At 38.6% G+C, this 24,032-nt stretch overlaps 1 protein-coding gene and 1 pseudogene across 1 annotated transcript in view; one reads left to right on the top strand and one right to left on the bottom strand.

The window, feature by feature from the left end:
• The window catches only part of PLXDC2 (plexin domain containing 2), a 547,478-nt gene that overhangs the window by 234,380 nt on the left and 289,066 nt on the right, over positions 1 to 24,032 (top strand). The window contains exon 3 of the mRNA XM_049881892.1: positions 20,838 to 20,984. Coding sequence (XP_049737849.1) covers positions 20,838 to 20,984 — 147 coding nt within the window. The remainder of the gene's footprint in view (positions 1 to 20,837; positions 20,985 to 24,032) is intronic.
• Positions 20,287 to 20,712, bottom strand: LOC126074789 (centromere protein S-like; annotated as a pseudogene).

Genomic DNA, 24,032 nt, shown 5'->3' with positions numbered 1-24,032 from the left:
GTTGAGTTTTGACAGAATCATGTAGATTTTAGAGATCAGGCGCTGGTCTGAGATGTCATAACTAAAATTCATTCCCAGTCTGTAGGTGGTCTTTTTACTCTTTTGGCGAAGTCTTTAGATGAGCATAGATGTTTGATTTTTAGGAGCTCCCAGTTATCTGGTTTCTCTTCGTCATTTTTGGTAATGTTTTGTATTCTGTTTATGCCTTCTATTAGGGCTCCTAGGGTTGTCCCTATTTTTTCTTCCATGATCTTTATCGTTTTAGTCTTTATGTTTAGGTCTTTGATCCACTTGGAGTTAGTTTTTGTGCATGGTGTGAGGTATGCGTCCTGTTTCATTCTTTTGCAAATGGATATCCAGTTATGCCAGCACCATTTGTTAAAAAGACTATCTTTTCCCCAAGTAACTGACACTGGTCCTTTGTCAAATATCAGCTGCTCATACGTGGATGGATTTATATCTGGGTTCTCAATTCTGTTCCATTGGTCTATGTGCCTGTTGTTGTACCAGTACCAGGCTGTTTTGACTACTGTGGCTGTATAATCGGTTCTGAAATCAGGTAGAGTGAGGCCTCCCACTTTCTTCTTCTTTTTCAGTAATGCTTTGCTTATCCGGGGGTTCTTTCCCTTCCATATGAAATTGGTGATTTGTTTCTCTATCCCCTTAAAGTATGACATTGGAATTTGGATTGGAAGTGCGTTATATGTATAGATGGCTTTTGGTAGAATAGACATTTTTACTATGTTAAGTCTTCCTATCCATGAGCAAGGTATGTTTTTCCACTTAAGTATGTCCTTTTGAATTTCTTGTAGTAGAGCTTTGTAGTTTTCTTTATATAGGTCTTTTACATCCTTGGTAAGATTTGTTCCTAAGTATTTTATCTTCTTGGGGGCTACTGTGAATGGTATTGATTTGGTTATTTCCTCTTCGGTGTTCTTTTTGTTGATGTAGAGGAATCCAAGTGATTTTTGTATGTTTATTTTATAACCTGAGACTCTGCCAAACTCTTCTATTAGTTTCAGTAGTTTTCTGGAGGATTCCTTAGGATTTTCTGTGTATAATATCATGTCATCTGCAAATAGTGATAACTTTACTTCTTCCTTGCCAATCCGGATACCTTTTATTTCTTTGTCTAGCCTAATTGCCCTGGCTAGGACTTCAAGTACGATGTTGAATAAGAGTGGTGATAAAGGGCATCCTTGTCTGGTTCCCGTTCTCAAGGGAAATGCTTTCAGGTTCTCTCCATTTAGAGTGATATTGGCTGTTGGCTTTGCATAGATGCCCTTTATTATGTTGAGGAATTTTCCTTCAATTCCTATTTTGGTGAGAGTTTTTATCCTAAATGGGTGTTGGACTTTGTCAAATGCCTTTTCTGCATCATTTGATAAGATCATGTGGTTTTTATCTTTTGTTTTATTTATGTGATGGATTACATTAATGGTTTTTCTGATATTAAACCAGCCTTGCATACCTGGTATAAATCCCACTTGATCATGGTGAATTATTTTTTTGATGTGTTGTTGGATTCTATTGGCTAGAATTTTGTTGAGGATTTTTGCATCTATGTTCATGAGGGATATAGGTCTGTCATTTTCTTTTTTTGTAATGTCTTTACCTGGTTTTGGTATCAGGGAGATGGTGGCTTCATAGAATGAGTTGGGTAGTATTCCGTCCTTTTCTATGCTTTGAAATACCTTCAGTAGTACTGGTGTTAACTCTTCTCTGAAAGTTTGGTAGAACTCTGCAGTGAAGCCGTCCGGGCCAGGGCTTTTTTTTTTGTTGGAAGTTTTTTGATTACCATTTCAATCTCTTTTTTTGTTATGGGTCTATTTAGTTGTTCTACTTCTGATTGTGTTAGTTTAGGTAGGTAGTGTTTTTCCAAGAATTTATCCATTTCTTCTAGGTTTTCAAATTTGTTAGAGTACAATTTTACGTAGTAATCTGAAATGATTCTTTTAATTTCATTTGGTTCTGTTGTGATGTGGTCCTTCTCGTTTCTTATTCGGGTTATTTGTTTCCTTTCCTGTATTTCTTTAGTCAGTCTAGCCAATGGTTTATCAATTTTATTAATTTTTTCAAAGAACCATCTTTTGGCTTTGTTAATTCTTTCAATTGTTTTTCTGTTCTCTAATTCATTTAGTTCAGCTCTAATTTTTATGATTTGTTTTCTTCTGGTGCCTGATGGGTTCTTTTGTTGCTCACTTTCTATTTGTTCAAGTTGTAGGGACAGTTCTCTGCTTTTGGCTCTTCTTTTTCTATGTGTGCATTTATCGATATAAATTGGCCTCTGAGCACTGCTTTTGCTATGTCCCAGAGGTTTTGATAGGAAGTATTTTCATTCTTGTTGCATTCTATGAATTTCCTTATTCCCTCCTTGATGTCTTCTATAACCCAGTCTTTTTTCAGGAGGGTATTGTTCATTTTCCAAGTATTTGATTTCTTTTCCCAAGTTTTTCTGTTATTGATTTCTAGTTTTATTGCCTTGTGGTCTGAGAAGATGCTTTGTAATATTTCGATGTTTTGGACTCTGCAGAGGTTTGTTTTATGACCTAATATGTGGTCTATTCTAGAGAATGTTCCATGTGCGCTAGAAAAAAAAGTATACTTTGCTGCAGTTGGGTGGAGAGTTCTGTATAAGTCAATGAGGTCAAGTTGGTTGATTGTTGTAAGTAGGTCTTCCGTGTCTCTATTGAGCTTCTTACTGGATGTCCTGTCCTTCTCCGAAAGTGGTGTGTTGAAGTCCCCTACTATAAATGTGGAGGTGTCTATCTCTCTTTTCAATTCTGTTAAAATTTGATTTATGTATCTTGCAGCCCTGTCATTGGGTGCATATATATTTAATATGGTTATGTCTTCCTGATCAATTGTCCCTTTTATCATTATATAGTGTCCTTCTTTATCCTTTGTGGTGGATTTAAGTCTAAAGTCTATTTTGTCAGAAATTAATATTGCTACTCCTCTTCTTTTTTGCTTATTGTTTGCTTGATATATTTTTTTCCATCCTTTGAGTTTTAGTTTGTGTGTGTCTCTAAGTCTAAGGTGTGTCTCTTGTAGGCAGCATATAGATGGATCGTGTTTCTTTATCCAGTCCGTGACTCTCTGTCTCTTTAGTGGTGCATTTAGTCCATTTACATTCAGCGTAATTATAGATAAATAAGTTTTTAGTGCTGTCATTTTGATGCCTTTTCATGTGTGTTGTTGGCAATTTCATTTTTCCACATACTTTTTTGTGCTGAGACGTTTTAGTAAATTGTGAGATCCTCATTTTCATAGTGTTTGACTTTATGTTAGTTGAGTCGTTACGTTTTTCTTGGCTTTTATCTTGAGTTATGGAGTTGTTATACCTTTTTGTGGTTACCTTATTATTTACCCCTATTTTTCTAAGTAAAAACCTAACTTGTATCGTTCTATATAGCCTTGTATCACTCTCCATCTGGCAGTTCAATGCCTCCTGTATTTAGTCCCTCTTTTTGATTATTGTGATCTTTTACCTATTGACTTCCATGATTCCCTGTTATGTGTATTATTTTTTTTTTTAATTAATCTTTGTTTTTGTGATTTCCCTATTTGAGTTGATATCAGGACGTTCTGTTTTGTGACCTTGTATTGTGCTGGTATCTGATATTATTGATTTTCTGACCAAACAATATCCTTTAGTATTTCTTGTAGCTTTGGTTTGGTTTTTGCAAATTCTCTAAACTTGTGTTTATCTGTAAATATCTTAATTTCGCCTTCATATTTCAGAGAGAGTTTTGCTGGATATATGATCCTTGGCTGGCAGTTTTTCTCCTTCAGTGCTCTGTATATGTCGTCCCATTCCCTTCTTGCCTGCATGGTTTCTGCTGAGTAGTCTGAACTTATTGATTCTCCCTTGAAGGAAACCTTTCTTTTCTCCCTGGCTGTTTTTAAAATTTTGTCTTTATCTTTGGTTTTGGCGAGTTTGATGATAATATGTCTTGGTGTTTTTCTTTTTGGATCAATCTTAAATGGGGTTCGGTGAGCATCTTGGATAGATATCCTTTCGTCTTTCATGATGTCAGGGAAGTTTTGTGTCAGGAGTTCTTCAACTATTTTCTCTGTGTTTTCTGTCCCCCCTCCCTGTTCTGGGACTCCAATCACATGCAAGTTATCCTTCTTGATAGAGTCCCACATGATTCTTAGGGTTTCTTCATTTTTTTTTAATTCTTTTATCTGATTTTTTTTCAGCTATGTTGGTGTTGATTCCCTCGTCCTCCAGATGTCCCAGTCTGCATTCTAATTGCTCGAGTCTGCTCCTTTGACTTCCTATTGCGTTGTCTAATTCTGTCATTTTATTGTGAATCTTTTGGATTTCTACATGCTGTCTCTCTATGGATTCTTGCAACTTATTAATTTTTCCACTATGTTCTTGAATAATCTTTTTGAGTTCTTCAACAGTTTTATTGGTGTGTTCCTTGGCTTCTTCTGCAGTTTGCCTTATTTCGTTTGTGATGTCTTGAAGCATTCTGTAAATTAGTTTTTTATATTCTGTATCTGATAATTCCAGGATTGTATCTTCATTTGGGAAAGATTTTGATTCTTTCATTTGGGGGGTTGGAGAAGCTGTCATCGTCTGCTTCTTTATGTGGTTTGATATGGACTGGTGTCTCTGAGCCATCACTGGGAAACTAGTTTTTCCAGAAAATCCGCTAAAAAAAAAATGCAGTCGGATCCCTATCAGAGTTCTCCCTCTGGCCCAGGCTATTCAGATGTTAATGAAGCCGCCTGGGGAGGGTGGGGGAGGGATCAGAGAGATAGGAAAGTAGCACCTCAGAATATAGCCAGAGTTGCTTGTCTTGCTGGAGTGACTATTATATCTGAGATTTCCGCGGGGCGTGTCGCCTATGTGTGCTGGCTGTGTGGAGATTGCCCCCGGGGGGTCTGGCCCGCTGGAGTCACGGTCAGATGCTCCGCCGCCAGCCCCACGTCCAGCGTCAAGGTTCCCCTACTGGGATGGTGCACTCCCGACTCCAAAATCAGTCGCTGCCTCCCGGGGACTCCCCATCCCGCCAGCTGCGTCGCCGCACTGCTTCTGCAAATAGGCTGGGCTCCCCTCCGGGGTCAGCTCAGGCAAGCGGAACAGCTCCCCGCGCCTGCACTGTGACCACACGTCTCAGCTAGGACGCCGCTCTCCCCGCTCCAAGACCAGTTGCTGCCCCCCGGGGACCTCCCCCACCGGCCGCGTCGCCACAGCGCCCGTGCGAACCGGTTGGGCCCCCCCCCGGGGCTAGTTCAGGGGGATGGAGCAGCTTGCCGCGCCTATGCCGTGCCTGCTCCCAGTCAAAATCCTGGCGGGACGGTTCCCCGGCTGGGACGCTGCTCTCCGCTCTCCAAGACCTGTCACTGCCTCCCAGGGACTTCTCCCACTGGCTGCGTCGCCATGCTGCCACACTGCCCACGCGAATGGCTGGGCCCCCTCCCGGGGTTAGTTCAGAGGGGTGGAGCAGCTCCCTGCGCTTATGCCGTGCCCGCGCCCGCCAAAATCCTGGCGGGACGGCTCCCCGGCTGGGATGCTGCTCTCCCTGCTCCAAGACCAGTCACTGCCTCCCGGGGACTTCTCCCACCGGCTGCACCACCACGCCACCCGCGCGATCCGGCTGGGCCCCCTCCCGGAATGAGTTCGGGGGCCATGGCTGGGCCCCTTGTTTATGCCGTCTGCCCCCCTGGGCTGTGCCCCAAGTCGGGCGCCAAAGGTCACCTGACTGGTACGCTGGCTCCAGGCTCTGAAAACAATCGCTGCCTCCCCGTATTTGTTCATTCTCCGTCTCTAAATCTGTGTTTGTTGTTCAGGGTTCGTAGATTGTTATGTATGTGATCGATTCACTTGTTTTTCCGAGTCTGTGTTGCAAGAGGGATCCACGGTAGCGTCCACCTAGTCCGCCATCTTGGCCCTGCCTCCCAGAAGTATGTGAATTTTACAAAAATCCTATTTTAGAAAGCTTGAGTGATTATTCTGATTAGTATTAGAGAATGACATGAGTTTTCAAAGGTAATAAATTTAGGGCTTTTACAAGTCCAAATGCGATAAAAGAAGTATATATCCTGATTTCTGCCCTGTCACTAAGTCTGGAGCAGAAATTTCCACTTCTTTGAATTACGATGGTTTTTCTTCAGTATTAGAATATTTTGAAGCCATGCATAACGTTGTTGCTTATTTACAGTTGATTGGAAACGTACACAAGACCATGAATTACAGAGAAATTCAGTGACACATGAAATGAATTCATATTTTACCCATCACAATAATAATCTCTATATGCATTTGTAAAATGCTAGTACACACATATTCACGACCAGTGATTTCTTCTGTCTGCACAGAGGATGCATAATGTCCACAAGGGTTCTTATATCCCCTGCAACAAGTCTGTGAATTTTCCTCCAGTCTTAAATTGGAGCCGTCTACACGTATCAGCAAGGGTGATGAAGTACCCTTGATACTGCTGCGAACTGTAGCTAGCTACCTGCAGTGTGTTTTGAATCAAAGCTATTCAAGCTGCAGCACCTTTATTTCTTTTGGTTTATGACTTAAATCAAGCAAAAGGTCATCTGACCCTAGCAATTATCTCCTATTTTCCTTGTGGCAGCAGGATCTTAGAACCTTTGTTGAAAGGCACTATAGAAGACACCTGAAAGATGCAGTTGCTGTTTAGAAACAGAGCCCGTACTTCAACCCAAATCTCCTTCCAGCTATACTATTTTAAATGCCGGTTGTGTGCATTTTAAGAGAAATCTCATACATATTTTAAATATTTTGTACTCATACATTTTCTGCTTTGCTCTTGGAGCCCTCAGAGATCCCTGGTAACTTAGCAGTGAGCCACCTTAGTGGTCACTGTTTGGGAATCGTTTGCTTGTATTTATAAAAGACAAACAGAGATGCTAATGATTCCATCAAAATTTGCTCCAGACTCTGACTCCATGGCCTTTTCTGTCTCACCAGTGCAGGGTGGGAATCGTCTCCTGGGCTCATTCTTGAAAAGGTTAAAGGTTTCTACAGGGAACAGATAAAGATATACTATATCCAGGTGGAAAATATGTTCTGTTTCATTCAGTAACTAAGCACAAACACCAGCACATCTCACGTTGCCCAGGCATGTAGGCAGTCGCTTGAATGAATTTTATAGTCTTCATTTTGCTATTATTTTGAAAGATCACAAGTAAATGTGTTGTGCTTCCTTGGCCATAACAGTTTACCTGTCTCTGAGTAGCATGAGAAACAGCCTTGCCTGTGACAGAGATCATTACTCGGAAATGCAGCCTGTCTTATAATAATGGAAATATTGCTGAAATCCCATATTTTGTGTTGCACAATATTTTGACCCTCACAGTAAATTCACACACACACACACAGAGAAATACTCTACTAATCTTATATTCTTGAGGGTCTCTTAACTATTGTGAAAAATTGGTAGAATGAGTAATAGCTACAAAGAGTCATAGACAAGAAATGCAAGGGGGGAATGACTATGCTGTAGATAGATCAAGGAGGTAAAAATCCTTAGAGAAATGGTGAGGATGCGTGTAAGACACTGAAAACCAAATGTAAAGGGTGTGCGTAATGAGAACTGGTGCAGTAATCTGATCTAATCAACAGGAGATAAGCAGATTGATATCAATTCTTCAGACACTATAAGAGTAAATTGAATTGTGTGCCGTATAATTGTTTTTAGTAACTGAAGAGGGCATCGTTGTAGAATTTGCTGGCATGTATTGGAGACTATCTGAAGGTAATACGTAATTGTTCTTATTATGCTGAAATTATATGGGGATGATTTAATAATACTGAATTCTTTATATTCTGTTCATGTACTTTTCAAATGTGCTGAAATACATTGGTTTCATTTGATTCTGTGGCAGCTCACTAAAAGAATGCTAAATGCTACCATCTATTTTTTATTGATAAAGAAACTAACGTGAACTAAGTGTGTTCCTCCACTCCCTCGTAGGTTACCTTCTTCTAATGTAACTGGGAAGGGCTGGTATCTTTCTCTCCTAGCTCTTTCTCTGTAGTCTCGTGCACATCTGATGATGTCCACAATGGCCCAGTCCTCCTGGGAGCCACCACTCATTCCGCTGGTCTGCTCCTGCAGGTCCAGAACTCCTGCCTCTCTATATATGATTTTACCTCTGGCAAAAGAGGAATTATATCCAGTAAAAGTTCACACTTTCAATGCCACTGAAAGGAATGGAAGAGAATTTGGCCTCCACTAAAGTGACAGAGGAGGCCTGATGGCACAGTGGTTAAAAGCTCAGGCAGTTTGAATTCATCCACCAGCGCCCCCCCTTGGAAACCCTGTGGGGCATTCTACTCTGTCCTATACGATCACTATGAGTGATCATCGACTCAAGGGCAACATGTTCATTTTTTTTATTTTTTTGTTACAGTTGTTTGGAAAGTGACAAAGCTTATTAGTGACCTAGCCAGTGGGAACTAGAAATCAGGTCACTTGTCTGCAAGTTTAATGTCTTCTACAGAACAAGGACACGGTATCTCTCCTCCCACCTCAGTTCCACCCTCCACCTCACCGGCACATTTTCCATGCTCTTCCCATAACTTTGTCAGAGTGTAACTATCTCTGCAGCCTATAACCCCTTTCTGAGGTCCTTGAAAACATGTAGAAATAAACCAGCAGATTATACTAAGATAGCAACTAAGAGGAAAATATGAACAACTCTGTAAAAGTCTCTTATGTAATTATAAATATTGCCAGGATCTAACAGTAGTATTGAGTAGTTCTACACTATTACCGCCCATACATTCCATCAAAAATGTTTCTTGCTAAAAATACGTTGTACCTTATACACATTAAATATTTCTGCATAAACGAAGAACGATGATACAAAGTTGCTTCTGTACAATGCTTACAATATAAAATCATTTTTATAAAGAACTTCAAACTCGATATTTAGTGTTGTTTTTGTTGTTAGGTGCCATCGAGTTGGTTCCGACTCATAGGGACCCATGTACAACAGAACTAAACACTGCCCGGTCCTGAGCCATCCTTAAAATCGTTGTTATACTTGAGCTTATTGTTGCAGCTACTGTGTCAGTCCACGTCGTTGAGGGTCTTCCTCTTTTCTGCGGACCCTATACTTTGCCAAGCATGATGTCCTTCTCCAGGGACTGATCCCTCCTGACAACATATCCAAAGTACGTAAGACACAGTTTCGCCATCCTTGCCTCTAAGGAGCATTCTGGTTGTACTTCTTCTAAGACAGATTTGTTTGTTTTTTTGGCAGTTCATGGTATATTCAATATTCTTCACCAGCACCACAATTCAAAGGTGTCAGCTCTTCTTTAGTCTTCCTTATTCACTGTCCAGCTTTCACATGCATATGATGCGATTGAAAATACCATGGCTTGGGTCAGGTGCGCCTTAGTCCTCAAGGCACCATCCTTGCTCTTCAACACTTTAAAAAGGTCCTTTGCAGCAGATTTACCCAATGCAATGCATCTTTTGATTTCTTGACTGCGGCTTCCATGGGTGTTGATTGTGGATCCAAGTAAAATGAAATCCTCGACAACTTCAATCTTTTCTCCATTTATCATAATGTTGCTCATTGGTCCAGTTGTGAGGATTTTTGTTTTCTTTATGTTGAGGTGCAATCCATATTGAAGGCTGTGGTCTTTGATCGTTATTAGTAAGTGCTTCAAGTTCTCTTCACTTCCAGCAAGCAAGGCAGTGTCATCTGCATAACGCAGGTTGTTAATGAGTCTTCCTCCAATCCTGATGCCCCATTCTTCATATAGTCCAGTTTCTCAGATTATTTGCTCAGCATATGGATTGAATAGGTGTGGTGAAAGAATACAACCCTGACACACACCTTTCCTGACTTTAAACCAATCAGTACCCCCTTGTTCTGTCCAAACAACTGCTTCTTGATCTATGTAAAGGTTCCTCATGAGCACAATTGTTTGGGAATTCCCATTCTTCACAATGTTATCCATAGTTTGTTATGATCCACACAGTCGAATGCCTTTGCATAGTCAACAAAACACAGGTAAACATCCTCCTGGTATTCTCTGCTTTCAGCCAGGATCCATCTGACATCAGCAATGATATCCCTGGTTCCAGGTCCTCTTCTGAAAGAGGCCTGAATTTCTGCTGCAGCCATTTTTGTATGATTTTCAGCAAAATTTTGCTTGCGTGTGATATTAATGATATTGTTCTATAATTTCCGCATTCGGTTGGATCACCTTTCTTGGGAATAGGCATAAACATGGATCTCTTCCAGTCAGTTGGCCAGGAAGCTGTCTTCCATATTTCTTGACATAGATGAGTGAGCACCTCCAGCGCTGCATCTGTTTGTTGAAACATCTCAATTGATACTCCATCAATTCCTGGAGCCTTGTTTTTCGCCAATACCTTCAGAGCAGCTTGGACTTCTTCCTTCCGTACCATCAGTTCCTGATCATATGCCATCTCTTGAAATGGTTGAACATCAACTAATTCTTTTTGGTATGAGTATGATGATTCTGTGTATTCCTTCCATCTTCTTTTGATGTTTCCTGCCTCATTTAGTATTTTCTGGATAGAATCCCTCACTGTTACAACTCGAGGCTTGAATTTTTTCTTCAGTTCTTTCAAGTTGAAAAACGCCAAGCATGTTCTTCCCTTTTGGTTTTCCATCTCAAGCTCTTTGCACATGTTATTATAATACTTTGTCTTCTCGAGTCACCCTTTGAAATCTTCTGTTTAGTTCTTTTACTTCATCAATTCTTTCTTTTGCTTTAGCTGCTCAACGTTTGAGAGCAAGTTTCAGAGTCTCCTCTGACATCCATCTTGGTCTTTTCTTTCTCTCCTGTCTTTTCAGTGACCTCTTGCTTTCTTTATGGATGATGTCCTAGATGTCATTTCATAACTCGTCTGGTCTTTGGTCACTAGTGTTCAATGCGTCAAATCTATTTTTCAGATGGTCTCTAAATTCAGGTGGGATATACTCAAGGTCATATTTTGGCTCTCGTGGACTTGCTCTGATTTTCTTCAGTTTCAGCTTGAACTTGCATATGAGCAATTGATGGTCTGTTCCACAGTTGGCCCCTGGCCTTGTTCTTACTGATAATATTGAGCTTTTCCATCATCTCTTCCCACAGATGTAGTCAATTTGATTTCTGTGCGTTCCATCTGGTGAGGTCCATGTGTTTAGTTGCCGTTTATGTTGGTAAAAGAAGGTATTTGCAATGAAGTTGTTGGTCTATTTAGGTAGATATAATTTTATAAAATTGGGATTGTGCCATGAGTATATGTTTGAGAAAAATAATCCATTTAACTTTGTATCTGCCGGCCTTTGGTGGCATGTATATAACCTGTAGGCTACCAGTTCCAGACTTGCCTTAAAAGATCCTCTTAAAAATTAAGATAATTTTATTAGTTTTTAAAACTGTATTTGTGTATTTCAGATATTACCTTTTAACTAACTACCTGGTATAAAGTATGAGATAATGAAGTTTCATTTCTTGGCACTTTACAATCCTCTTCATTTATTTTTGGTTATTTTTATATTTTCATGGTTGCTATCAATTACATTTTGCTTTATGACCATAATTCTAAATTGTCCTATTTCCCTCTGTATAAATTCCATGGATTTGGCGCTTAACATCAGAAGTTCGCCTACAGCTTCTCCATTTTCATTTCCATGTTCGATACATGCTTTGGTTGATCTAATTGTATAATTAGGTCATTTTCTTTGTTTTTTAGAAAGTTTCTTTGGTGACATATTCTCTGTGTGTTTTTAGTAGTGTGACTATATGTCTTTATACCTAAGTATAATGAGCAAAAAATAAATAAGTCACATCGTTTTTCTCTCAGATTGTGTAGGCATTGTTTCTTTTAAAAAATATTATGGAAAAATGGAGACGTATCAGACTACTGAATTTTTTTCTCCTTAGGAATAACTCCATCAAGTCAATTCCGACTCATGGCAACCCTATAGTACAGGGTAGAACTGCCCCCATAGGGTTTCCAAGGACTGCCTGGTGGATTCAAACTGCCTACCTTTTGATTAGCAGCTGCAGCTCTTACCCACTACACCACCAGGGTTTCCAACTCTACGTACATGACCATAAAAAAAAAAAATTTTTTTAATCTATAAAAAACTCCATCACAACATTTCTTAGCTTTCAAAATTCTAATGTAAATATTCTTGGAACATGTGTACAGTTTCAAGTCTCTATCAGAAAACTTTTTCTTGTAATATATTAAAAAAAAAACTTACTCTCTCCTTTTGTTGTTTTATCATGCCTTTGGTTCCTCGTATCAACATGACTTTTTTTAGATCATACATAAACACTTTTTAAATGTTTTTGTTTCTGAGGAGTATATATAATTAATACTTTAAGATAGCTTTACCTTTATATGAACCAAAGAACCAAAGATTCAAACCAGTCACCTTCAAGTCAATTCTGACTCATGGGGACCCCATATGTGTCAGAATAAAACTGTGCGACATAGGGTTTTCAGTGGCTGATATTGTGGAAGTAGATCACCAGGCTTTTCTTCTGACGTGCCTCTCAGTGGACTTGAACCTCCAGCCTTTTAGTTTGTAGCTGAGCACATTAACCATGGTAGCAACCTGGGCGCTAAATGAGTTATATACCAAAACCTAACCAAACCCATTGCTGTCTAGTTGATTCCTACTCATAGCAACCCTATAGTCCTTGTGAAATCATTCTTTTAAGAATATGATATATATAGTATATGTATTAACGCCTGAAAAGAACCATGCAAATTATAATATTCATTTATTATGGCGTGTTAACCAAATGATTCAGTGCTAAATAACTTTACCTATGAACCTTGATTATGTTTTGTGTATGTGTATATTTTTAAGTGATGATCATACCTTAAGTTCCAGATATTTTGTTTTTTAAGTTTTTAATGAAATGAATTTGGACTTCAGTTGCTATTGCTACATAAGGTAACCTGAAGCATCTGTAAAACTTGTCAATCATAAAATCAACCTAATGCTTATGATAAAGAGCTCTGGTGGCACAATGGTTAAGCCCTTAACTGTGAAAACAAAAAGTGGGGAATTTGAGCACATCAACTGCTCCAGGAAGAAAGGACCTGGCAATCTGTTCCTATAAAGATTACAGCCTAGGAAATCCTACAAGGATCTACTCTGTAATATAGGGTTGCTATGAGTGGCAATGGAACCCTGGTGGCACAGTGGTTCAGAGCTCTGCTGCTAACCAAGGCCGACAGTTCAGATCCACCAGCAGCTCCTTAGAAACTCCATGGTGCATTTCTACTCTGGGTTTTTTTTCTTATGAGTGGGAATCAGCAATGGGTTTTTTTTTTTTTAATAATTGGAAATCGACTTGACAGCACACAACAACAATAATGCCCATGATAGAAGAGAAGGCCTTTGGGTTTGTATTTGTTTATACTGGTTGTTGTAAGATGGCTGAGCTGTGGTAATGGTGACTTTCCCTCTGTATCTGTAGTGTATACCGTCTGTTTGTCCGCAGCTGCACATTTCCAGGCATTTTTGAGAAACATGAATTTATAGGATTTAGTTACCTCCTGTGACTTATACTTTCAGTAACAGTTGGTTTCCTAAATGAATTGGCAACTCGGCATATCACAGTGCTATTTTGTTTTCTATAGTGTTAGATACAGTTTGCTTTTGAATAGAAAGTGAAAATCTTTGTGCCTGGAGTGGCTTTTGACAACTCTTTAGGTGCCATTACTGACAAGACGTGGTTTGAATAACTTAGTAATGTTAAAATGTCAAACTTTTTGAAATTATCTATTTTATGACTTTGCTGGATAACTGAGCCAAACACCTTTCTCTGGAATTTAACAACTTGTTTCTCTAAATTCCTAGGTAAACAATAAAATATCTTCCTCACTGAATAAAATTTTCCATGACAACTTGGCAAATTTGGGCTATAAAAGTCAAGCACCAAGCAATATTCTTCAGCTTTTTAATCTTTTCTAAGATGTGATATTATTTTTGACAGTTCTGATTTAAGTTAAAATGAAGGCGTATTTTCACATAGCCATATCAATGATGTATATTTTAATTAGACAAGCTAGTGTATATTTTTACAAGTAATCTATTATTTAAATATAATACTATTCTTGTTCATTATGGTAACTTTGTGGCTATTCCATGAATAATTAAAGAAAATGTGGGGTTAAGGAAAATACCAGAGTCATTTTAGATATGTTGATGTCAACAGTTATTCTGAACTCTGTACTGAAAGTTTAGAATTTTAATGAGAATATTTATTTGATAATTTGGCAGCGTCATAGAATCTATTACATAATTAACCTAAAGATTGCATCTGTGTCCTAACTGTGGCTGAATTCTTCATAATAACACTAGCAGTAGGGATAAAAATTATTACTCACTGAATTTTTCCTCAAAATGGCCATTTCATGCCATTCATTGAAAAATTACTGAATCATTATCATTTATTACTCAGGCTTGATAGTTTCCAGCTGGTTAGATACAAGCTTCCATTTCTGTTATGTGACTAGCTAGAATACCAGAATTGAATGAGTTGTTTATTTTCCAGATCTGTAAGTCTTTCAGGAGCCCGAGTTGTTCAAAGATTAAGTGCTTGGCTGCTAACCAAAAGGTTGATGATTTGAACCCACCCAGCAGCTCTGCTGGAGAAAGACCTGGCGATGTGCTTCTGTAAAGATCACAGCCAAGAAAACCCTGTGGTGCAGTTATACTCTGTCACATGGGGTCGCTATCAGTCGGAATTGACTCAACAGCACACGACAACAACCTAAGTCTTTAGAGAGTGTGCCTTATTCAGTGTTGTGTAAGTTTTTTTTTGGTTGCAAGTAAGAAACCTGTTTGCCAGTGAGGATTATTTTGGTTGACAATAACTGACTCAAGTTTTTTTGACAATAAAAGAGATTTAATGGTTCATCTAAGAGAATTAGTCCAGCAGTAAGTCATGCTTAGATACTCTTGATCAGAGTTCTAGCTTTTCCCTTTCAGTGTTTATGGTCCTCTCCTTATCTTTGTGTTTGCCTCATCTTCAAGGAGAGTTCCCTTATGGTAGCAAAATGGTTTCAGCAGTTCCCAGCTTAACACCTACACATCTCAGCAGTCAGAATAAGGGAACTTCTCTCTGCCAAAACTCCTGAATGTCTCATTGATTGGTTCTTCTAAGTTATGTGCCAGTGCCTGGCCAACAACCATTGTGGCCAGTGGAATGATAGGTGGCAGGATGGCTGTGCTTAAGAGCAATAGAGAGCTCATCTGTGAAGCTTCTGATGAGGTCAACCTGCATAGCCTCCAGACATTGGGGAGGCATTGAATACATGTTGGAGACATAATCAGAATGTTCTTCACCCTCAAAGAACACAATCTGCATCATGGCATTCTGGAAGGAAGGACTGAAAACCAGTAGAATATCAAAGCCATCTTGAGCTCTGTGACTTCTTGTTTCTGCTTCTTTGTATCTCCTCTATTCTTCTTTCTCTGCAGACCTTTCTTTTATTTCACCATAGCTGGTGTTGTTGTTGTTAGGTGCTGTTGATTCCAACTCATAGCGACGCTATGTACAACAGAACGAGACACTGCCTGGTCCTGTACTATCCTCACAATCGTTGTTAGGTTTGAGCCCATTGTTGTAGCCACTGTGTCAATCCATTTCATTGAGGGTCTTCCTTTTTTGTTGTTGTTGACCCTCTACTTCACCAAGCATGATGTTCTTCTCCAGGGGCTGGTGCCTTCTGATAATACGTCCAAAGTATGTGAGATAAATCTCACCATCCTCTCTTCCAAGGAGCACTCTGCTGTATTTTTTCCAAGACAGAGTTGTTTGTTTTTCTGGCAGTCCATGGTATATTCTTCACCATAGGTGAAGTTATTGCATAAATTTTATGCAATAACTAGAGTTTAATTGGAGTTATTCCTAGGATATTTGTTCTTAAAAAATCTATTTTTTAAAACGTTTATTCACTTTTCTCAGCAGTTACATTTAGGGTCTATTCTTTCATTTTGTCTTGAAGGGAAATCTATTTAAAATGCTGCTTAGAATTTTCTTTCTTTTATATGATCAGTTTTATGTATATTTTGCCTGATTACTTGTGAAAAGGTCCACAGAATTTTTGTTTTGACTAGATTTCAAAAAATAACTGCATTTTGTTTAACTAGAACTCAAATAATAAATTTATTAGCCAAAATTCATATCCCAAATTCATTATTCAAATCATAAGCCCTTTATTCATTGAACATGTTTCTTACATTTACTTGAATTTTTTAAGATATATTCTATGTAAAAACATGTTGCCATCGAGTCCATTCTGACTCATAGCAACCCTATAGAACAGAGTAAAACTGCCCCACAGAGTTTCCAAGGAGTGCCTGGTGCGTTTGAACGGCCTACCTTTTGGTTAGCAGCAGTAGTTCTTAACTATTACGCCACCAGGGTATCTATTCTATGTAAAGACTCTTTAAATTGATAAGCACAATTATATTTCATGATAATATTAGAATTAGTCAAGAATTATATGGTTTTTCTGGATGCTGCTCATAAAATTGCCTTTGAAAGCATTTGAATTCCTTCATTGAGTAGGAAACATGAAAAATAAAGATTTTGTGACATATACCATGGTAATATCAATAATGAGAATTCATATAAAAGTAGAATTTAATAACTCATATTAAAGAAAATAATGTATTATCTCCATTTATAGAACCATTGACTGAAAAACCCATTGCTGTCAACTTGATTCCAACTCATAGCAATCCTAGAGGACAGAACTGCCCCATAGGGTATCTAAGGAGCACTGGTGGATTCCAACTGCCAACCTTTTGGTTAGCAACCATAGGTCTTAACCGCTGAGCTACAATGGCTCCATTAACTGAAAGGCCCTGATATCACTAATTTTTTTTTTTTTTCCAAGAAGAGAAGTTTGAATTTGTTGTTGCTCAATAGTAACTACAACTCAGGCTTTCAGTAGATAGGTCTAGAAGTGCCATTTTTGTTTGGGCAGCAATTAGAAAGATCTCTAATATTACTGTTACAGATTGTTACTGTTAACAAAAAGACTATTGTATTCAGAGCATACCTTTGTTTCCAACTTTTGCTATTGAACATTTTCTTTTAAAGAAGGTTCCTAATTTTATATTTCTTAGATATTAATTTACTTCCCTTAGAAATTATTTAATCCATTTGGCTTGTTTTTTTTTCCCCCTCTAAAAAGTTGACCATTGTAATTTTATTGCCAGTGTAATTTTATTAATTCCAATAGATATCATTTCCAAAATACACCATTCAAAGACAACACCGTTTTTCCTTTTATTTATTTATTTTTATTTTGCTTTACGTGTAAGTTTACAATTCAAGTCAGTTTCTCATACAAAAACTTATATACACATTGTTATGTGACCCTAGTTCCTCTCCCCACAACATGACAGCACACTCCCTCTCTCCACCCTGTATTTCCCATGTCTATTTAACCAGCTCCTGTCTCCTTCCACCTTCTCATATTGCCTTCACACAGGAGCTGCCCACAGTCTCATGTGTCTACTTAAGCACACTCCTCACCAGTATCATTTTATGTCTTACAGTCCAATCTAACCTTTGTCTGAAAAGTTGGCTTCAGGAATGGTTTTAGTTTTGGGCTAACAGAGAGTCCAGGGGCCATGACCTCTAGGGTCCCTCCAGTCTCACTCAGGCCATTAAATCTGGTCTTTTTACTAGAATTTGAGGTCTGCATCCCATTTTTTCTCCTGCTCCATCAGGGATTCTCTGTAGTGTTCCCTCTCAGGGCAGTCATTCATTGATAGTAGCCAGGTACCATCTAGTTCTTCCGGTCTCTGGTTTATGTGGCTCTTTGGTGTATGTGGCCCTTTCTTTCTCTTGGGCTCATGTTTTCCTTGTGTCTTTGGTGTTCTTCATTCTCCTTTGCTCCACGTGGGTTGAGACCAATTGATGCATCTTAGATGGCCGCTTGCTTGCTTTTAGGACCCCAGATGTGATTCACCAGAGTGGGATACAGAACGTTTTCTTAATACACTTTGTTATGCCAGTTGACCTAGATGTCCCCTGAAACCATTGTCCCAAGACCTTAATACTCTGTCCCTCGAAGTGTTTGGTTGTATTCAGGAAACTTCTTCCCTTTTAGATTATTTCAATTGTGCTGACTTCACCTGTATTGTGTGTCTTTCCCTTCGCCTAAAATAATTCTTGTCTACTATCTGATTAGTGAATACCCTTCTCCCTCCCTCCCTCCTCACCCTTGTAACCATCAAAGAATGTTTTCTTCTGTGTTTAAATCTTTCCTTAAGCTCTTATAATAGTGGTCTCATGCAATATTTGTCCTTTTGAGACTAATTTCACTCAGCATAATGCCTTCCAGATTCCTCCCTGTTATGAGATGTTTCACGGATTCATTGTTGTTCTTTATTGTTCTGTAGTATTCCACTGTGTGAATATACCATAATTTATTTATCCATTCATCAGTTGATGGGGACTTTGATTGTTTCCATCTTTTTGCTATTGTAAACAGTCCTGCAGTGAACAAGGGTGTGCACATGTCTATTCGTGTGAAGGCTCTTATTTCTCTAGGATATATTCCAAGCAGTGGGATTGCTGGATCATATGGTAGTTCTAGCTTTCTAAGGAAGTGCCAAATGGATTTCCAAAGTGGTCACTCCATTTTATATTCCCACTAGCAGTGTATGAGTGTTCTAGTCTCTCCACAACTTCTCCAACATTTATTATTTTGTGTTTTTTGGATTAATATTAGCCATATTGGGATGAGATGGTATCTTATTGTAGTTTTGACTTGCATTTCTCTAATGGCTAATGATTGTCAGCATTTTTTCATGTATCTGTTAGCTGCCTGAATGTCTTCTTTGGTGAAGCTCCTATTCATATCCTTTACCCATTTTTTAACTGGGTTTTTTGTTGTTGAGGTTTTGCAGTATCTTGTAGATTTTAGAGATTAGACGGTGATCAGATTTGTCATAGCCAAAAATTTTTTCCCAGTCTGTAGGTTGTCGTTTTACTCTTTTGGTGGAGTCTTTGGATGAGCATAAATGTTTGATTTTTAGAAATTCCCAGTTATCTAGTTTTTCTTCTGGTGTTTGTACATTATTAGTAATGTTTTATATACTGTTTATGCCATGTATTAGGCCTCCTAGCATTGTCTCTATTTTTCTTTCCATGATCTTTATCATTTTAGATTTTATATTTAGGTCTTTGATCCATTTTGAGTTGATTTTTTGCATGGCTATGAGTTTTGTTTCATTTTCTTGCAGATGGATATCCGGTTATGCCAGCACCATATGTTAAAGAGACTGTCTTTTCTCCATTTAACAGACTTTGGGCCTTTGTCAAATATAATCTACTCATAGGTGGATGAGTTTATGTCTGGATTCTCAATTCTGTTCCATTGATCTATGTATCTCCTGTTGTACCACTACCAGGCTGTTTTGGCTACTGTGGTGGTATAATAGGTTCTAAAATCAGGTAGCATGAGACCGCCCACTTTGTTCTTCTTCTTCAGTAATGCTTTACTTATCCAGGGCCTCTTCCTTTTTCATATGAAGTTGGTGATTTGTTTCTCCATCTCATTAAAAAATGCCATTGGAATTTGCATAGGGATTGCGTTGTATCTACAGATTGCTTTCGGTAGGATAGACTTTTTCACAATGTTGAGTCTACCTATCCATAAGCAAGGTATGTTTTTCCACTTATGTAGTATCTTTTGGTTTCTTGCAGTAGTGTCAAAGGCAACACCTTTTTTTATGTGCTTTGCAGTTAGTTTTTGGAGTCAGTTATTTAGAGAATATGTATAGGACAAAAAGCCTCCTGGCCTCCCCCGATCCCCACTTAAAAACCGAACCAAACCCATGGCTATCGAGTTGATTCTGACTTATGGTGACCCTATAGGACATTGTAGAACTCCCCCATGGGGTTTCCAGGGAGCTGCTGGTGGATTCCAACTGCTGACCTTTTGGTTAGCAGCTGTAGCTCTTAACCACTGCGCTAGCAGGGGTCCAAACCTCATTTAAAAAAAAAAAAAAAAAACCATAGCCATGGAGTCGATTCCAACTCACAGTGACTTTATAGGACAGACTATTTCGGCCCCATAGGATTTCCAAGGAGCCTAGTGGATTTGAACTGCCGACCTTTGGTTAGCAGCCAAATGCTTAACCACTGTGTTGCCAGGGCTCCAAATCCCCACAGAATCCCCACTTAGACTTTCAAAATTCCCTTTGGGGCAATAGGCATTTCTGGTGGGTTCTGCCTGCTGAAGACTGCTTTTTCAAATGGTGATGAGTCTAATTCTCACTTTCCACTCACTACTCCTTTGAGGGCTCCCTTGAACCTTTGTTTCCACCCTCAAACTTCTTTTTCTTCTTTGCCTTTTATTCTAGGTTAAATTGAGCAATCTCTTCATTTTCCTCTGTGATGTATTTTAGCAGTGAATTACTCCTCTGGGCTAGGAACTTCACATCTTCAGTGTTAAAGGGTGCTTCTTTTTGCATGTCTGGCAAACATCTCAAGGTCTTTGGCAACTGCAACAGCTTCTTTATTGAAAGCTGCATCTCTTTGCTTGGTGCATCTTCCTTGCAAAGACAACCCACAGTGCAGTGAAGTGCTGCCTTTAGCCTCTGTTGGTAAAATAATTGCTGCTCCTTCTCAGCTTCCTGATCCTCCATCACTGCAGGCCAGGACGGCTCAGTCAGATTTTCCCACTGTCCCATTTGGCTCTTGTGAAGAATACTAATGTTTGTGATTTTAATAGGAGTGTGTGTGTGTTTAAGAAATGTAGGAATTGTAGGGACAATATCTCCATTCTTGATACAAATTATTTTCTTTATTATTATAGGAGGACACAGATCATAATTACTACATATCTCGGATATATGGTCCATCTGATTCTGCCAGCCGGGATTTGTGGGTGAATATAGACCAAATGGAAAAAGACAAAGTGAAGATTCATGGAATATTGTCTAATACTCATCGGCAAGCTGCGGTAAGAGCTTCAATATTTAGGGTTTCTTTTTTCCAGTGTGAAAAAATTATTGCTTTAATTGGCATATCCGCCTTATTTATTGTGATCATTTTTCAAGTATATTTAGTTCTGTAATTGCAATTTACATTAGTAATTGCAATAGGATATTAATGAAAATGAAAAACAATTGTTTTGATAACCATTAATTTAACCAATGTCCTAGTAAATCTGATGAACTGTATATTGAATTCAAAGTTGAGATTTATCTTGGATGATTTTCAGTCATAAATCACTGGCTTATAGAACATTTTTTTTTTAATTACATTAATTTAGTATCTTCCATTTTACATGAGTTTATTTTTTTTTTTATTCCCCTTTTAAAGCTTAGGTGAGTAAGTGTCCAACCCTTTGCTTTGATTGGTTAATCACATTTAATTTTCCTTTTGTTTTGGGAAAGTTGGTCGCTGAATGCTAAGCTTCTTATCTTGAAGGATGATGAGTGTTGTCAACTCATACTGATCAATATTGTTAACTTATGCTTTGTTGGTGGTGGTGGTGGTTACCATGAAATGTGAAAACTTGCTTAAGTTTCTGACTCATCATAAAGTTGTTGTTTCTTTTAAATGTCCTTATGACGAATTTTTGTTTGACTCTTGGTCCAGGGAAGCCATTTTAACTGGTACCTCTATAAAATTTTTAAACACATATGGAGACCAAATTGTGGTCTTAAGGGAAGAAGTTTAATGTAGAGGAGGAGAGTCAGATCTAGATTTTAGATCTATATTTTAATCCTGAGTTCATCATTTACTAGTGGTGGTCCTTAAGTGAATAATTTAACTATTCTGAGGAGCTGTTTCTGCATCTATGAAGCAGGGATATTAATACCTACCCTACTTCCTCATATAACCATTAATATCCTGAATTCTTTGTGCCAAACCAAATGCTTAAATAGATTAGGTTTTCCAATCTTCACAACAGTCCTGTGATTTAAATATTAATATCATCCAGGTATTGCAGATGAAATAATTCAGTCTTAGAAAAGTAACCTTCCCAAGGGTCTCTGACTAGTAAGTGATGACACTGGTATGTTAACCTAGTCAGTCAAGCCCACTCTCAAGTGCATGTATGAAATATATCACCCTTGCTTCTCAGAATGTTCTTGGGTAATCTTCTATGATTTAATCCTGATTTAACATTTTAAAAGTTAATTTGGTTTTTCTGGCATGGATACTAGTGGTGAACCTGTCATCCATGAGCCATGTCCTGTTCAGCTTTATTGTTGTTAGGTGCTGTCCAGTCAGCCCCCAACTCATGGCAAACCCATATGTTACAGAGTAGAGCTATACTATAGGGGTTTCTTCACTGTAATCTTTAAGCAGTTTGGCAGGCTTTTTCTCCTGCAGCGCTGCTGGGTGGGGTTGAACCACCAACCTTTATGTTAGCAGCTGATTGCAAACTGCCTGCACCACCAAGGCTCCATAGTATTACTTAAAGTGAAAACAAATGGAAAAAAAAAAACACAACTTCATCCTTTCAAGGACTATTGTCATTACTGATACAAAGGTAAAAACTAGTGGAGTCAATGAATGAAGTGATTTAAAGAAACATTGACTTGATAAATGTTAAGTGTCAGAATTTTTGGCAGTAGCTTTCACTGTTTATATGTAGATGTTCCTGAGTCAAGGAGATAAAGTTCTAACAGTAAATGAAAATTAATCTTAATACAAAATGATGATGCATTGCATTTTCAGCATATAGCACATATTTTCTGAGTCTGAGAAGCAAACAATGTAAGCTACCCCCCTCTTTGCTGAATTCCATCATCCCTTTTCTCTTCCATATTCAAGCAACCCCAGGCAAGATGACATATTCACAAATGATTCACTGTGGGGTTTAGAACAGATCTTCAAAAGAAGAGAAAACAAAAAAGATTAGATTAGGACAGTATCTATCTGGAATTTATTGTATCTGTCAGTCTTCCCATATATCACAGTGACTAATGTGTAAAATATGCTTTGTAAAAGTTTGATTATTGATGTATCCATATGGGAATGACATAAGTGACTCGATCCTGGGATGGGCCACTGTGGGTGATATGTGTGAGCAGAGGAAGAAGTTAAGTAATTAAAATGTTAGCTGATTTCTTCTTACCCATTTTTATGACTGTCATCTCTTGTACTGTCCTAAAGATGAGACAGTTCTTGTGTCCTGTCTCTCCTCGAGGAATTTTTTTGGCTTTTTAATTGGGTTTACTCATTTGCCTTGTAATCTCAGCTCTCCAATAAGGTCAAGAAAAATGTTAATGTTTAAGTGATCCATTGTTTCTTGTTAAGGTGGGAGTGACATTCTTGAATGGTTTCAATGAAACTCATTGCCGCCTAGTCTATTCCAACTCATAGCAACCCTGTAGGACAGAGTAGAACTGCCCCATAGCGTTTCCAAGGAGCAGCTGATAGATTTGAACTGCTAACCTTTTGATTAGCAGCTGTGCTCTTAACCACTGCTCCACCAGGGCTTTTCAATACCCCAGGTAGTCCTAAATGCAAATAAAAGAACTCCAACTTCTGCTTGTAATGTATCTGGTGATCCATGCATTAACTTTAAATACACACACACACACGTTTTTGTTGTTGGTAGGTACCATAGAGTCACGTCCCACTCATAGTGACCTTACCTTGCCAGGTCCTGGGCCAACCTCACAGTCATTATGTTTGAGTCTATTGTTGCAGCCGCCGTGTCAGTCCATCTCCTTGAGGGCCTTCCTTTTTTTTTGTTGACCCTCTGCTATACCAAACATGATGTCTTTCTCCACAGACTGATTCCTTCTGATAATATGTCCAAAGTATGTCAGACGAAGTCATGCCATCCTTGTTTCTAAGGAGCATTCTGGCGGTACTTCTTCCAAAACAGACTTGTTTGTTCTTTTAGCAGTCCATGGTATATTCAGTGTTCTTTGCCAACACCATAATAAAAATTTTACAAAGGCATTAATTCTTTTTTGGTCTTCCTTCTTCATTGTCCAGCTTTCACATGCATATAAGGAGACTGAAAACAACATGCCTTGGGTCA

This window comes from Elephas maximus, chromosome 4, assembly GCF_024166365.1.
Source record: "Elephas maximus indicus isolate mEleMax1 chromosome 4, mEleMax1 primary haplotype, whole genome shotgun sequence".
NCBI classification, from domain to species: domain Eukaryota; kingdom Metazoa; phylum Chordata; class Mammalia; order Proboscidea; family Elephantidae; genus Elephas; species Elephas maximus.
Note: the sequence above shows the minus strand (reverse complement) of the source record. Positions and strands in the feature narration are given on the sequence as shown.